At 39.6% G+C, this 18437-nt stretch overlaps 1 protein-coding gene across 3 annotated transcripts in view; it reads left to right on the forward strand.

Moving 5' to 3' along the window:
• LOC144821563 (plasma kallikrein-like) overlaps nucleotides 1–18437 on the forward strand; it is a 276797-nt gene that overhangs the window by 229857 nt on the left and 28503 nt on the right. For all 3 annotated transcript variants that reach the window (XM_078678747.1, XM_078678749.1, XM_078678748.1), the window contains one exon: nucleotides 17366–17478. In XM_078678747.1, coding sequence (XP_078534873.1) covers nucleotides 17366–17478 — 113 coding nt within the window. The remainder of the gene's footprint in view (nucleotides 1–17365; nucleotides 17479–18437) is intronic.

Consider the following 18437-nt stretch of genomic DNA (forward strand, 5'->3'; position numbering starts at 1 on the left):
GGATGGCCTTGCAAGTTCCATCTTGTTATGTTACTGTATGTTATGTTTACAAATTTTGTAGAGCGCACTGTACCAGAAGGTGTCTAAGCGCTTTGGGAAGCAGTACATCGCAGCCTGTAGTAGTGCAGAGAATGACTAAGGGGTCTGGTAAGAAAAAAGACATGTTTTCAGATGTTTTCTAAAAACAGAACAAGAGTCAAGTCCAGAGATGTGTAAAGATTAGTAAAAAGTATTGTTTACTGTCTTGTGTAAAAAGATAGCAGCCAGGCATGAACTGACCCCGCCTTACTCTACTGAGCACTGGGTATAAGTGAAGTATGTACGGTATACCAGTGTTGGAGCAGAGTCAGAAACATGGAGCGGTTGCAGGAGAGATGCTGAGATATGGAGCTCCAACTTTACACATAAAGACCCAATAAGGCACACAGGAAGGCTTTACATGACTTGGCGTGTTCCTACTAACCGGCTATAACCTAGGTAGGGTTACAACTAGTGATTATGAATGTGTAATGAAATGTGACTATGGATTCTCAAGCCTTTGCCCTAATGTGGACAGCTCTGATTATTTATAATATTTGGAATCCTTCTAATGCGCTTGGTTTGTGTATAACTATCATACAGTGTAAAATGCCAATTATTGTGTGTGTCCTGGTTGATTCTGGCAGGCTCTGTGAGATAGCTGTAGATGAGAGAGTCTTTCACAGGTTCTGTCTAAGTTCTACCTTTCCTGTGTATATGAGCTTAACTCAGTAGGGAAGGAGTCAGAGACACCCGCTAATACCCCTAAACACCCCAGTTTCCTTATAAGGCTTAAAAAACCTAGGAGCATATTATCAAGGGCTGGCGATAATTATCGCGCTTTTAATTATCACCAGCTATTGCTGGAATATATCGCCACGCTAGCGCTGTATTATCAATGCTTAGCGCTATGGCGATAAATATTCCAGTGATAGCGGTGTTTTCCATGAAACATCGCTGGTTTTCCAGCAATGTTCCATGGAAACGGCGATATCCTTGTTGATAGGGCCTGTGGTATTAGCCACACAATCCACCCCCCATGTTAGGTATGCCTTAGTCAGGAATTTAACAGACGTTAAATTCCTTCGTTAAGGCATACTTAACGCGATTTGAAATGTCGCTACCCCTCTTTGATAATATCGCGAAGCTGCCTTCGGGATATTTTCCCTGGTTGGTTTCACAGCCACACCTACTTTGCATCTCATTAGCGATGCGAAGTCAGGCGTGCTGGAAACGGGCGCTAAGTCAGCAAAACTCGTGCGTGTCCTTGTTGATTAGGCTATAAACTTGTTGCCGCTTTACGCCCAAAAACAGACGCTAAAGCGGCAATAAGTTTATTGCCAGCCCTTGATAATATGCCCCTGACAGTGTCGCCCCAGTTGCATGGTTACGTGACAAAGTCTCCAGCCATTACTTTACATTTAAATTTGCTTATCATCTACCTCAGCAGTCAAACCAAAAATATTCAGTGCTAGTCTAGGTCAAACCTTCATTCCAGTTTAGACAAGTTCTATGAACATTTATCATATGTTGAGATCCTGAAAATGTGCCTTGAATGTGTACCTCCTGCAACAAAGCAACACACACCAGACCTAAACTAATAAGCATAAATTATCCCTGGCTTTTGACCCCCCCCCCCCAACAAAGATGGTTTTTTTGCAGACATTAAATTACATATATATAGCTCACAGACAACTTAACAATATGGAATATTACATCAAACTAAAAGACATTCCTACAGAAATGTATAAAAAAGAACTGGATACGCAATTGGAGAAATGGAAAAACATGAATCTGCTAAATGATGATGAAGTAAAATATCTAAAAAGGGAACATCCGGTAATGGAAACCATATACTTTCTACCCAAAGTCCATAAACATTAGACAAAACCACCAGGGAGACCCATTGTCTCGGCGAAGGGTTCTTTGTATGAGCCAGTGGCAAACTACGTTGATCATTTCCTAATGCCCTTTGTTCTCAATCTAACATCATGCATAAAGGATACCAGCGATCTGTTACGACATCTGGCAGATCTACCATGGCAGGATTCATATTGTCTAATAACGATGGATGTTGTCGCATTGTATACAAACATCAAAAACAATGTTGGAATCAAAGCCTGTGAGTATTTCCTGCAAAAGCGTAACATCAAATACACGAAACATAATGAAATGATCCTAAAAATGATTGAACTGTGCCTTAACCACAACGTATTTCTTTTTGGAGAAGAAATATACAATCAAACAAATGGAACTGCTATGGGTTTTTCCTCAAGTCCCAGTTACGCGTGCCTAGTGATGGGCTGGTGGGAGCAGCACTTCGCTTGGCACCCAAACAATGACAGATACACCGAGAAAACCATTATGTGGTTACGATTTATAGATGATTTATTCATCATATGGGACGGGGAAGAACAAGAGTTCAAAAATTACTTATCCTGTCTAAATGCAACAGAAGCTGGTTTCAAATTTACATATACACTGAGCAGAGACCGTGTAACCTTCTTGGACACAGAGATTTACATCAATGAAGGAAAAATCCAGACAACCCTACACCAAAAGATAACTGCTGCCAACTCTGTGTTACACGCAAAGAGAAACAACAAGGGATGAAATCCTGAAAGAAAAAATAACCACCCCTGAAGAAGGAAAGATAAGGTTCATAAAAACTTACTCAGGAGAGTCTAAGGAAATAACAAAAATTTTGAGAAGGATTTGGAAATTCCTAACAATGGACCAAACAGTGGCAGAAATAGTAGGGAATCACCCGGAAGTAACATACAAATGAGCAGGCAACCTAAAGGAAAAACTAGTATAAAGTAATTATTGGAAAAATCAAAGTAAAAAGAAGGACTGGCTAAAAACAACTGGCTTTGTAAAATGTTCTAGCTGTAAAGCGTGTCAGATTGCATAAAATACAAAAACATTCACAGGCTTCAATAACAGAAAATGGAATATTCGGCAATTCATAAACTGTAAAACACCATACGTAGTGTATATCATTGAATGCCCTTGCCCCCTGAAATATGTGGGGAGTACAAAAAAAGAAACAAAACTCCGAATTTTGAAACATGTGAGAGCTACCGCAAATAAAGACAGAAGCAATGCGGTTGCGAAGCACATGGAGGACAAACACAACAGTAATGGGAAAGACCTGAAATTCTATGGTATTGAAAGCGTGAATAAACACGTAAGAGGTGGGGACAGAGAAACAAGACTCCGGCAATGTGAATCGGGCTGGATTCTTTCATTGAGAACATTTACCCCATTTGGACTTAATCAGGATGAGGAGATGTATGTACACTTCCTATAACCAGCACATGTATACAATTTGACTTCCAAAGAAACGTATTAGTCCGGAACGACTGAATTCCAAGAATGAATAGGTTAATTAACCTTTCCTCTAACATTCCCATCCCTTTGGCTTAAAACCTTCCCCATCCCTCCTCTTCCCCTTCCCCTGGACCCTAATTCATTTCCCCTACCCGTTTTTTTCCCCTTGTGATCGATATACAAGATATTTAACAGAGGCATTAATTTGTGAGTACAAACTATGCCCAAAATTCTAAGTAATAAGTTAATTATGTAGAATGTATAAAGTAGTATATGAATTGCCCACTGGAGGGCATAATTAGAAATTTCAAGTGTAATTATAGCTTATTTGACAAAATCATTTAGGGTATTTTCTTTAAAATTTATTGCCACAAATGAACCTTAATTTGTTTATTATACACTGTGGATTGGAAATGGACTTGAAAAATTGATTGAAATGCAATATGTCATGAACAGACTACATTTACCTGAATGCCATCTGTAATGGAACAGGAAGTCATGTGATTAACAAACTTGTAAAAAATGTATATATGCTTTAAACAGAGAAAGAACATCCGACCGTGATCAAGGTGTCAGTAGACACTGAAACGCGTTGGTTGTGCAAATCTGTTGGAATAAAAGATAACACTTAAAAAGTACCTGTGAGTGCGAATCTTTCTTCGTATGGAGAGTGGGAAGAATATATATATATATATATATATATATATATATATATATATATATATATATATATATATATATATATATATATATATATGAGAAAAATAAAGGCTTCTTCTGGAGCACTTGGAACCCGTGGAAGGTGGCGCAAATACCGGCGAAGCAGTCCGGTGGATTAATGTAATAGGAGTCTTTCACGAAGTGAATTGCATGCGCTCTCAGACAAGAAGGCAAGAAGAGGGTCAAAGTAGTTGGTAATGCAGTTTAATGCACAACGCGTTTCAGCAAAGAAAGCCTTGTTCACGTGCAACCCCACACTCATAGACACCAAGTTTAAATAAAGTTGTTTCAGACTGTAGGCTCATAGTCAACAACAAAGTAGGACTAGCAAAGATACGGTTATGTGGCAGACATTTTGGAATGGTCAAACGGAATATACATCGTTTTTATAAAATCTTGCTCGTATTCGATGAATGATACACACAATTAATGAATAATTCATGCAAATTTGCAAATCAATAATTATAAAGCTGTACCATGTAATCAAAACAATTGTTGTGGAGAAATCCCATTTTGTATGAGAAGATCACACAATCCGAATATCGGCTATTGCGTTAGCCAAGTGGCATCAAGAGGTGAAAATGAGGCACATACTATGCATCTATTGCCAGGAGAATATTATGCAGCACTAGTCCCATTGGCTATACTTAGACAAATATATATACATGCATGCCAGCAGCTCCGGACTGCAGAGCAATCTCTGCAGTAATCCAATCAGGCTCAATGCGCTGCAGAAAAACAGCACACAGCTCAAATTAAATCAAATCGAAACAAAAGTTAACAGCACCCCATGCTGCATAGCTTATAGAAGTGATAGTCCAGCATAAAAAGTAAAATACACTTGCGTGGCGTGGATCTCTACCAACAAAAATTCTGTAAATATATGTATAATACAAGTGTGTGAAGTCCATCCTGGGCCTCTGTGGTAGGCATGGATCCGGGCAATGGCTGGGGAAAGTATTACTGAATAAGTGTCACCATCAACCCAACCATTGTTTGTTTTTTATGGTTGGGTTGATGGTGACACTTATTCAGTAATACTTTCCCCAGCCATTGCCCGGATCCATGCCTACCACAGAGGCCCAGGATGGACTTCACACACTTGTATTATACATATATTTACAGAATTTTTGTTGGTAGAGATCCACGCCACGCAAGTGTATTTTACTTTTTATGCTGGACTATCACTTCTATAAGCTATGCAGCATGGGGTGCTGTTAACTTTTGTTTCGATTTGATTTAATTTGAGCTGTGTGCTGTTTTTCTGCAGCGCATTGAGCCTGATTGGATTACTGCAGAGATTGCTCTGCAGTCCGGAGCTGCTGGCATGCATGTATATATATTTGTCTAAGTATAGCCAATGGGACTAGTGCTGCATAATATTCTCCTGGCAATAGATGCATAGTATGTGCCTCATTTTCACCTCTTGATGCCACTTGGCTAACGCAATAGCCGATATTCGGATTGTGTGATCTTCTCATACAAAATGGGATTTCTCCACAACAATTGTTTTGATTACATGGTACAGCTTTATAATTATTGATTTGCAAATTTGCATGAATTATTCATTAATTGTGTGTATCATTCATCGAATACGAGCAAGATTTTATAAAAACGATGTATATTCCGTTTGACCATTCCAAAATGTCTGCCACATAACCGTATCTTTGCTAGTCCTACTTTGTTGTTGACTATGAGCCTACAGTCTGAAACAACTTTATTTAAACTTGGTGTCTATGAGTGTGGGGTTGCACGTGAACAAGGCTTTCTTTGCTGAAACGCGTTGTGCATTAAACTGCATTACCAACTACTTTGACCCTCTTCTTGCCTTCTTGTCTGAGAGCGCATGCAATTCACTTCGTGAAAGACTCCTATTACATATATATATATATATATATATATATTCAAAAGTAGAAAGAAATATTTTGAAAAGATTTCGTTTTTTAAAACACATTATAAATAAACGTCATTGAGGCAGTAAGGTTTATGGTAGTATTTGTTTACCTAAGGGGGTTTTCGCCCCATTCAGCGCCGGAATAATCCACGCAGTAGCCTCACGCTCTATACATCACCCACAAATGAAAAAATGTAACTGGAAACTTAATTAAAAGAATAGAATTTCCCACAAATAATAAAATAACGAAACTGTGACATTACACTATAAAATACCATTATGGGCAAAGGTTGAAAAATAGTTTCAACAGACAGCTAAGAATGCCTAACAGATCATACTGTGACAGTGGCAGCCATGTTTGGTGACACATATGGCAGTCATTGGAGATTTTTTCTGTTGTTTGATGGACCACACCAGCAAACATGACCTCTGGCAACTTGTAGGCCTGACCCTTCTTCAGCAGATAATCAGAAAAATATCTTACCACAATTACAATTCATGTCTAGTGAACTGCTCTAACATACCTTTAACCAGAGCAGGTAGGCACACTATGCCCTTGCCTAGTCATTCAAATAGTAATACAAATGTATTCAAAATTAAGAAAAGCCAACCATGATCTATATTACTTAAAATATAACCTCATTTGAGTCCCTAGATCCACTGAAATAGATTTTACTTAAGTTTGCTTCTGATTAAACATATTATTTTTAAAACATAGTGCTATGGGATCTTTAATGATGGTCAGGAATCTGAACACTTACCATGTGCAGAATCCACTGGTATGTGTATTTAAAAAATATATCTTAAAATGTAAACTTAGAAGCCCATTGTCAGGCTTTTAAAAGAAGCTGCCTTTCTGGCTACATTTCCACCATTTTAATTTTTTTTCATGTAGGTGACATAGGGTCCCATTATGATGACGGGCGGACTTAGTCCGCCCACCATCATACCGGGACCCGGGACGGCCGCCTTAAGGGCGGGGGTTCCGATCAGGGCATTAGGATGCGCCCGCCACACAGGCGGGCGCATCCTGTATATAGTACCATTGCGGCGGGCGGAGCAGAAATCTCCGCCCGCCGCAATGGTAAAAGTGCAAGTTGTGCTTTTCTAAGTGCGACATGACAGGCACCGCACGGTGCCTGCCATGTTGCACTTAGAAATGCAGGGGGGTACCATAGGTACCCCCCATGTGCACCCCCCAAGGCACCCCCCAAGCCACGGACTCCCAGGGGGCCCGCAAGGGGCCCCTGCAGGGAGTCTCCGCATGCCTTTCCGTGGCGGCATTGCCGCCACGGAAAAGCATCAGTAAAAGCCCATTGTAATATGAAAACAGGCGGGCGATGTTTCATACCGCCACGGTCCCCTCCACCATCCTAATATGGTGGGGGGGAATTGGGCAATAAGATGTTGGGCGGATTTCCTCCACCAGGCTGGCGGTGGCCACTGCCAGCCTGGCGGAGGATATCCGCCCGACATCGTAATAGACCCCATAGTATTGGAGATGCTGGCCAGGAAAGACAGCTTTGCAGTTCTTTTGTTTCATTGTTACCACTGTGTTTGGAATTCTATATAGATCATTGAGAAATCCATTTTTCCAGTTCACCTGTAAAGTTAGTCAAAAGTCTCACCTGGAAACACCTGTGGGAGACCCAAGTAGATTAGAGGTGGGTCAATCGTGTGCCCAAAACGGGCAGAGTGAGTTATTTGGTGGCTGCTTCAAGCCACTGCAGACTGAGCTTAGGTGTTGGGCACAGCTGTGTGCCTCTTGGGCCCTGTGTCTTGAGCTGTGGATTGTAGGTGCACAGTGCAGCATGCTCTGAAGTAGAGGCCGAAAGGCGGCATTGTTAAAGTGAATAAGCCTCTGTAACCAGGGCATAGCTTTAGGGGGTCTTACACCCCCCCTAATAACTGTGTTTTCTGATAAATAGTTGGATACAGGTGATTTCAGTCGGATATTGTGAGATGTCAGTCGGATTTCAGCAAGAATTCTACATCCAGACAGATAAAAATGCCAACACTTTCTCACTCTATTTTGAAAATCCTCAAAAATACTGGTTATTTTACTAAATATTTTGTTTTCTCACTTAGGGGCATATTAGCAAGGGCGATATCTCCGCCTTAGCTGTACTTTTTCCCGCTTAAGCGGCGATATTTTTATCGCCCTATTAGCAAGCTGTCACTAACAGCAGTTAGCGACAGCTTATAGGAGATAGCTACAGGTTTGCAGCCCGCTTTGCATGTCAGCGATATTTATCGCTAATGACATGCAAAGTGGGCATACCCAAACTGTTAGAGACTGAAAACAGTCGCTAACACAGCTATCGCCTATTAGCAAGCCAGGCGAAGCGATAAAAATAATCGCGCTAAGCGCGAATATCGCAGAACCTAATGCCTGCTCAGACCACGACTTAACCTGTACATCCTATGGGGGATGGATATTCAGGTTAAGTCTGCCATTAGCGATAATGCCTGAATATCGCTGGATTTCCAGCGATATCCACGCATTGAGCCGGATATTTTGTCGCTTTAGAGATAAACGTTGCTAATAGCACGTTATCTCAGCGATAATAGGCTGCGATAAAAAAAATGGGCTAAGCGCATTTAGCGATAATTATCGCTATTTGTGATAATATACCCGTTAGTACTCCTACCACTCCACATTCCTCTACCTTCCCACTGCCTCTTAGGTCCCTCTCATGCACCCTGCTTGTCGTATAATGTATTATAACCCAGCCTGATTGTCTGACAATCTAAAGCTCAGAACCACTGGGCAAATGGTCAGCTGGTTGTTTGCTGGTTCTTCCATAAGATGCAGTTGTCTTTTATCCCCTATGGGCTGTAAGATGGCGACTGGTTTGACCCTTGAGAAACACTTCCACATCTTAGGTTTGGCCCTTTCTTCAGGCAGACACAGAGTTGAATTCTTCTCCAAGTCCACTTGTGTTTTGAATTATCTGGATGAAGAGACTTTCGTGTAGCGGACACTGACTTGTGATTTCCAATGGCACATAAGCCTATCCGAAGAAAGCTTCAAGATTCATCTCTCTTTTTTAGTCCTTCGTGTAACATTCATAAAAATCAAGCACAGTAAGTGTTATTCTGTGCTGGCAGAAATCCAGTGCCACAATGCAGAGCTCTGTCACCCCTGGCCAGTTGAAAAGAGAATCTCCCAGTCTCTGCCAGCGAGAATCCCCATCAACTGGTTTAGAGTCCAGGGTGTCTTCTGGGGTGTCAAGAGTCACTGTGGCTGTGGGCAATAACAAACCTTTTCTCCCTGGCTTTTATAAGTCATCTGTTTTTTCGTATTGCATTCTTACATAACTTGAGGTGGGAGTTGTATGCAATTATATCCCCTGTTTTCTATTCTAGTTCTGCCTGTGCTCAACTGCTCCTTAAATCCCTTTGTTCATTAATATGAGTTATTCATGTCTTTCATATGGGCTGGAGAAATCTGATTGCTGCCAAACCAGGAGGAGGAGACTGGCAGAACTAGCTGAGACATCAGACATGGATAAACAATTTTCTTCCATAAATAATTTTTGGGAAATCCACGTTTATCATTGTCTACCAAAACAAATAGATATTTTACACATGACACAATTATATTGTTTTGGCTTTTCCTGACATAAGAAAATATTAGTTTTAGTTTATTAGAAGGCGTTTATCACATGGATAACGGCTTCAGCTGGTGCAAAGCAAGAATATCGTTGTAAAAACATCGACTTGCACAAATATCGATGAAAAAATATCATGGGTCAGAAATATCGACAGGCAAAATATTGTGGTGAAAAATATCGATTTTAGGTAAGTAATATCAATGTTTTAAATATCGAAGCGTTTAATATCGTTTGCAAAAATATAGTTGGTAAAAATATCGATTTTTTTTATTAACTTTATGTATTTTAGTATATATTTTATATTTATGTGATGTATTTTTTTGTATAAGAATTGTTTGTATTTTTATTATATGAGTTAAAATTTAAGTAGTAAACATTTTTTATTTGAATTTCGTGTTTTTAGTTCCATAACGGGTTGTATGATTACAGGCGAATAGGGTGGGAAGTAATTTATTTATATTAAATGTATTGACGGTGGATTGATGATTCCCAGAAGAAAATAAATGGGGATTGTATAATAATAAATTTCCGTGGACCGCACATGCTTCAAAGCGTATTAAGTAGGCAAGAGCAGGTATTCCCTCAAAAATCCTGCGTCTTTGCGCTCCCTTTAGGCTACTTTTATAAACCCCACGCCATGAATTTTGTACACGCCAACACTCCGATATCTCTCCAAAATAGATTCCAGGCGTTATCCGATTTAGATGCCTTAGACTGACAACTAACAAATTTATAAAATTATATTTATCCCATAGTTGTAAACCAGTCAAGCAGTAATATTGAGCAGATAGGCCCTCCATCTACTCAGTGCCCAAAAGGCGAACAGGATGAGGAAAATGGTTGCATTATTATGGCTGAGCATAAGGGTCGACCATGGGTGGAAGAGTCTTGTGGGACACTGCCTAGCATTATCCAGCCCCCCCCCCCCCTTAGAGGAAACATCTAAATCGCCTAGCCCTAACAACATAAAGGAGTACAGAAGACACCAGAATTATGTCTAACGTCCTTGAATATTGCTGGGTTAAATAGGAAACTCAGGGACACCGAATGGCTAAAATATATTGAACAAAGTGACATCTGCCTACTGCAAGAGACCTGGGCACTAGACACTCCTCATAAAGTTGGGTTAAAGACCTTTTGCATTAATGCTACCCAATCAGCTAGAGGCATGCCATCAGGGGGTCTTGTCATATGGATAAGAATTACTCTCAAACTAGAGTTACCCCAATTGGACATACCATCGCAGGACCTGCTAGGTGTGAAAATTAAAACATGGGATAAGAAAATACTATATTTGATAAACATCTATAATAGGCCGAGCCCAACCACAAAAGAATCCCTGGTAATCAAACACCTTGACTCTTTTTTTAATTTATTAGAGCCAGGTGCTATGGTAATCATAGGAGGTGATCTGAATTGTAATTTTAAGCCAGTGGTGGGATTTGAGGACCTCTTTGAAGAGGAAGATATAGCAAACAACAATCCCGCTCTTAAAAGTAGTTCAACATTGCCCTGAACAATAGCTGCCACACAAATTATGAAATTGACAACAGGGCAGAGAATTAGAGCATGTAATGATCGCTTATCCTCGGATAGACCAAAGAATTTTACTTTCAGTAGAGGCAATTGCAAGAGCCATTTAGATTATTTATTGGTATCAATCGAGTTTTGGCCAAATCTACTTGATTTGAAAATAGACTCCAGAACTGATAGTGATCACTGTCACACTTGACATTAGCAATTGATCATTTTATTGATTGTATAGAGTATAATGAAGATAGCAATATCGCAGCAGATGGCATTTTAGTTAGTAACAATCGACGAGCAGTAAAGTGGCCACATATTCTAGGTGATATCCAAGCTATAACGCAGATATATGATACCTTTGCAGAGGTTGTCTCCCTACACATGGCCTCACCAGTCGAGTCTCCGACATTGGCTGCACACTATGCACTGATAGAAAGCTTATCTCCCATTGTAAGTAGAATAATAAAGACCGTAGTGGGAGAGACCCAAAGACAAGAGACAATCCATGGTACAACAAGGAGTGTCGGGAAGCAAAGGCTGATCTCATACTGGCACTTAAAACAAATGACCTAATGGGCATAAAGGAGAAAAGGCTTAATTATAAATGCACTCTTAACCATGCGAAAAGAATATGGGAGGATAATATTTGGAACGGACCTAATTAGTGCAGCTAAATCAAGGGACCAAGTAGGCTTTTGGTACCAAATTACAACGGGCAATAAAACAGGTAAGGACACTAAGGATATTTACCTTGATGCTAAAACCAGGGTAAACAACCTTTACAACGAAACTTTTACAACGCACTACCATTACAACGCGGTCATTACAACGCAAACTATTACAACGCATTGCGCTGGTGGGCGCTCTAGGATAGGAAATAGGTTAATTTACTATCCAGTAACCTTCCCTAGTGTCCACGGGGACTGGAGTTGGAATAGTAATTTAAACTATTCACTATCCAACACCCAAAAGCACTATGCGTTGTAATGGATTGCGATGTAAAAACCGCGTTGTAAAGGCAGGCGTTGTAATAGCCTGCGTTGTAACGTCATACATCCTAAAACCAGTCTTTATGCGGCTGCTCAAAGTGAGGAAACCCCTGTAAGTGTAGCTTTTGTAGCTAATTATAATACTAATGATCTTCATTTCAGTTTGGAAGAAACGCTAACAGCAATCAATGCAGTTAAGCCAGGGAAAGCGCCCTATAAAATTCTGGGGGGCATGTTGAAGCATGATAGCAGTACATGGGGGCCATATATAAATCGTTTATGCAATGCCATTGCATCTGGTGCTCCCACATCTGAATCATAGAAAGGGGCAGAGATAATGACGGTTTTTAAGAAGGGCAATCGTTACGATCCCACAAATTATCGACCAATAGGGTTAATCAACAATTTACAAAAAATCTTCTCTAGGCACATTTCAATGAGATTAAACGGCTGGCTTGATGAGAACAGTGTGCTCTCCAAATTTCAGGCGGGTTTTAGATAAAAAATAAGCACAATTGATCAGGCTTTTAGATTTATTTGTTTGTGTTGGGAATACATTACTTTAAAAAAGGGCCATCTGTATATTGCTTTAGTAGACATTAGGGCCGCCTTCGACCTCATCCTACGGAACTTACTTTGGGAATCATTGCAATCTCAAGGTTTACCAGATGAAATGCTCATACAGATAAAAAAATTACACGAGGACCATTACGCCAAAGTAAGATGGGGTCCGAGGGGCGAACTCACTAAGGCCATCCCGGTCAAAAGGGGCGTGCGCCAGGGGTGTGTACTGGAGCCCACCCTATTTTCATTATATGTTAATGACATCCCAAAATATTTGCTCAGGTGTACCAATGACTCGCCTAAGTTGGGGGGGATTTGGTGCCGGCACTCTTATTTGCTGACGATACAACACTAATATCACAAACCCCCAAAGGCCTACCATGCTTATTGGACTCCTTCAATACATATTGTAAGAGCAAGGGCCTCGAAATAAAGGCCAGCAAAACTAAATACATGGCTATAAACCCTCATACGTCTTTTAGAAAGAATCTAGTAATGTGGAGTGGTGTGGCTCACTGGTTAGAGGCGGCAGACCCGGAAGCAGAGAACGGCCCGGGACCAGGGTTCAATTCCCGACGGGGCAGGGTCGTGGACCAGGGTCAGCGGACTCGATAATTCTCGCCTCGGTGCCTACCCTAACCAGGGATCACACTCGGCAACTCGGGGCATTAGCTTGCCTCATCTCTACAACGTCCCCCCACGTTCGGCGGGGATGCCTGGTTTCACCTTGGAGATACCCAGTAGGGACCATCTCACAGGGATAGCCAGGACGGGTTCCCCAGCGGTCTACAGCGCCACGACGCCTCAGGGCAGCAGTGCGCTTTACAAGACACATACATTTACATTTAATCAACAACCAAAAAATAGAATATGTTCAATCTTTTAATTATTTGGGTATAACCCTGGATACAAAGTTGTCTTGGTAACCACAACTAAAAAAAAACAAGATTACCTTGCTCCAGAATACGTTGCCCATAATAAAGAAACATGAAAGCAGCATTTCAAAGGCAGTCTTTTCCGCCCCAGAGGTTTTCAAACATAGAGCTCAATCAACTTCTCTTTATGAGGCAGAAATATGGGGGCCTAATTGCAAAAAGAGCTTTGAACCAGAGGAGAATACATTTGTCAGAAGATTGTTAACCCTGCCTGTATGCACACCTTTAATCCCAATTGTAATGGATCTAAACATTAAAGGACCAGACCATTATGCAATCTAAAGGCCTTTATTATACTGGGTCTGGCTCTGGTCAACCTCAGAAATGATCCATTATAAGGAAGGTCTAGAGGAGATCCTGAGTTTTGACCAGAGCAAAAACATTCTGTGGCTCAAACATGTCTACCTGGTTAGAGAAACTGGGCCTGTACCATTTCTAGGAGTTTCCTACACAGCTAACATCACTTTCTAGGGCATTGCTTAAATCTAGATTCTGGACTAACATTCAAAACAATGTGTTTTATGCTAGGGACAATGGTTCACTAACAATAAAATTCCTTTTGTTTATGTAGGTAGCCAGTTTCGAGTCCTTCTAAGATGAAATTCATCCACAATTGGCCAGATCCTTATACATGAAATTTAGATATGGAGTGCTACAGACAAATATGAACACATTAAAGTGGGCCAAAAATCAAGATTGTAACAGTAGCGAATGTTGTGAACTATGCCAAAATATGTCCAAGGAAACTGATTTACATATATAATTCACCAGTCCGGCGTATGCCCAACCGAGGAACAAATGGATTAAACTCATTTGACGCAATTTGAATATCAGATATTGCATAGAAGCAGGACGAACACTGAAAACTGATACCTCACAAAAAAATAGTTTTTAGTGTGAGTAGATTCTTATTTAATGTAAGTTTTATAAGGGCAAAAGTAGGGTAAAAACTGTAAGGCCCATAATTCCAGTGAATATGTAGTATCATGTCAATGATCAATTTATGTACCGAAGGTTAATGGTGCTACAAGGCTGAGCTCTAATTGATTGTTTTAAAGTATTGTAATTTGTGCTAAACATAAGAGAATATTATTTAGAGCTATATATAATGCCACCTGGAGTTACGGATAACAGTTTAAATGATAATGAAAATGAATTTTAAATGTCTATTATGTCTAGTTTTAATTATTTATATGCTTTATATTGTCGACAATTGCGCTCAAGAAATGGAATTTACTTTTTTGAACGATAGCCCTAAACCCGTTGAAAATACCATCCAATATAAGTTTTAAGTGTGTGTTGTGGTGTTTATAGGTGTAAATTGTGGGAAGAGTGGGACGTAATATTTAATTGATGAATTAATAATTAGTTGTTAATTAATTTTAAATAATTAATTTGTAATTAATTTTGGTCAATGTGTAATTAGTTTTATGTGTGTTTTGTGGTGTTTATAGGTGTAAATGGGGGAAGGGTGGGAAGTAATTCCTTTTTAATTGATGAATTAGTAATTCGTTGTTAATTAATTTAAATTATTTAATTTGAAATTAATTATGGTAATTGAGTAACTAAATTTAGGTGTGTGTTGTGGATAGTACAGTGTTAAAGCATGTGTATTTAATGAATGTTTATTTTTTTATTATGATTTTTTTAATGAGTATTAATTATCTTATGTAAATACATTTTAATAAAACTTTTTAAGATTTTTTTATTGGTGTTGTGTTATAGGGTAGGAAACAGGATAAATACATTTATGTTTTAAAAAAAAATTGTGTTTGTTAATACTTCCTCTTTTTAAATATTGTTTATAAATGTATTTATTAATTTATTTTATATAAGATGTGTAGCTTTTTGTTATATTATAATATGTGTTTATTTTATATGTTTAATATATTTAATCATATTTTATTCAATATTTTTATGATTTTTTAACTTTATTCTATTATTTAAATGTTAGTAAAAAAAAAATCTCTGCTATTCAACACTTTCCTTAATGTTGCACTCACTGGAGTGGGAATAGTAATGTTTACCCCTCCCCTATCCAGCAGTTTCCCTACTGTTGCACTCACTGGAGTGGAAATAGTAATTTTTACTCTTCCACTATCCAACACTTTCCCTACTGTTGTACTAAATGGAGTGGGAATAGTAATGTTTACCCCTCTGCTATCCAATACTTTCTGTACTGTTGCACTCACTGGAGTGGGAATAGTATTTTTTACCTCTCTGCTATCCAATACTTTCCCTACCGTTGCACTCACTGGAGTAGGAATAGTCATTTTTTTTACCCCTCCGCTATCCAGCACTTTCCCTACTGTTGTACTCGCTGGAGTAGGAATAGTAATATTTACCCCTTCGCTATCCAATTCTTTCCCTACTGTTGCACTCTTTGGAGTGGGAATAGTAAATTTAATTATTTTCCTATCCAACATTTTCCCTACTGTTGCATTTGTTGTATTGTGAAATGTAAGTTTGAACTTTTTAAAATAATGTAATGTTTTAATTTATTATACAATGTATTTCTAATTATTGATATATATATTTTATTTATTTATAATTTTATTGTTTAAATATTAAAAAACCATAACAGTTAAATACATGTATATGTATAAATTATTATGTTTGTGTGTTTATCTTTTTATAAATTAAGATTATTTTTTATATTTAGTTAACTTAGATATTTTTGATTCGATATTTTTATACTTACCTGTTTAAGTATAGGGAGTCGATATTTTTGTAGTTGATATTTTTATCAATATTTAGAACTTCAATATTTTTTACATCGATATTCTATCAGTGAACCGCTTCAGCTTATTCAGTGAAACACACTTTCAAATCTTGTTATTGTAAAGACTTCCAGACTTCGTATGTGGCATATCTCATTTCCACACATTATGCACCCAGGCCTTGTGGTCTCCAAGCCAATACTTAGAGGTGACTTAGCTAATGTGTGAAACAGGCTCTTAGGCATGTATAAAAGGTGTAGGTTGACATTTGACTGTTGCAGCTATGGTCTACACTTTTAAGATCTACATTGTCTGGACACACTGATGTCCGGATATGATATCTGACTTTGGGGCCAAAGGTGCAATTTCGCTGCTCCAAAATATGGCTTTCCCTAAAAGTCATATATGGCAATCACGATTAACCAAATATTTACCACGTTTAATGGTCATAGCCTGTGCTGTGGTTGGTGTTTAGCCAGAATCCAAAACTTGCATCCAAGTTCAACTAAACCAAAATAATCTGGGAGAACAGCCGAAAGGTGAATTTCCTTATATTAATCATGTGAGCTTCTGGACTTATTCTTTGCACACTTGGTCCAGACTTCTTTGCTAGACTAAAGTTACTGTCAGCACTGAACATCTTCAATGCCATCCTAGTGTAATTCGGTTGTGGACTGCTTCTCAATTGTCCATCGTGAGCTTATGTGTATATAAGCGGCGCCCATCAGGTACAATGCACTGTCGTACCTATGCCATGTCACCAATTACTTTTTACCATATCGCTGGTGCTGTCCAGTGCAAGCAGTCTGTTCTCTAGCTGTCCCAGCTGTTCACTGTTGTATCTACTATCTGCCTTTCTCGGGTCTTCATGTTACCCTTGATTAGTTTCTCCATACACAATGCTCTGGTTTGGAGGTATGTGAGTAAAAGCGGTCAACCATTTCTCGTCCAGCTCTCCTTTTCACGCCCGCTAATCACACCTCCAAGATAATCTTACATTTCAATGTCTAGCTGATATTGCAGGTAACAAGATTTGTTTCATTTTCAGGGGTATCTGCTACCCAAAGAATGTCATGAGCCTCCCAAACCCTACTCAGATGGATCTTGTTCCGAACGTCACATCTGGATTCCCTCTGAGGAAATGTGAGGGGGATATTCAAGGTAATGAGAGTCTTTCGGATTGCTTTGATTGGCCCTTTCCTTCCCTCCCATTCTTTCTATTCCTCTTCTCACTGGGCAAGACCTCCTCGGAGTCACATACATGTTTGCCCTAATCTTTATTAATGTATTTTTGCAAAATTTCCAACAATTTATTCCTAATACAACCTCTCGTTCCTTGAAAGTCCTTGAAAGTCAAGCCCCCGCAATCTAATAATACCATGGGGGTCATTAGTCTGCCTGCCATTCCCCCGGGAATAGGGACCGCCCGCAATGCTTGCGGCGGTCCCGCACCCACAATTAGGATGTGCCCGCCACACTGGCTGGTGCATCGCGCATTTGTAACATTGCGGCGGGCGGTGCTGAAAGCACCACCCGCCTCAATGCCACAAAGGCAAGTTGTGCCGTTCAATGCACAACGTGGCAGGCAGCTTGCGGTGCCTGCCACATTGTACATTGAAATGCAGGGGGGTACCATAGGTACCCCCTAACCCTCCATGTGCACCCCTCAGAGTCCCTGGGGGCCCGCAACAGGATGCTACACACTTGAAAAAGGGCACAGGACATATCATAAATTGTTTTCCATGTTAAGATAATTCACATCCTCTGGATATTCTTTAATGTGAACACCCCAGGCTCAGTGGGTTTTGGAAAGCACGTCATTTTAATTATTTTGGGGATACTGGGTATGACATTTGTTTGGGGCCCCTATATACAAATACCAATTTTAATTATATTCATGGTGGCCTGCTAATCCCAGCCTGCATGATTCCAAACAATGCTAAAGTACATGGTAAACAAGATCACAAAAAATAGTTGAAATATGTCTTGCCAAGGAGCCACAAAAATCCTTACGAGGACACTGGGTGGCGGGGTGGGTTGTAGTCGGGAATTCCACTGGTTGTAGGCCTACACCTCCCTGTGTAGGGTTTATTGGCCCTCTTTTGTGTCCATGGAGTGAT

This window comes from Lissotriton helveticus, chromosome 2_2, assembly GCF_964261635.1.
Source record: "Lissotriton helveticus chromosome 2_2, aLisHel1.1, whole genome shotgun sequence".
Classification (NCBI taxonomy): Eukaryota; Metazoa; Chordata; class Amphibia; order Caudata; family Salamandridae; genus Lissotriton; species Lissotriton helveticus.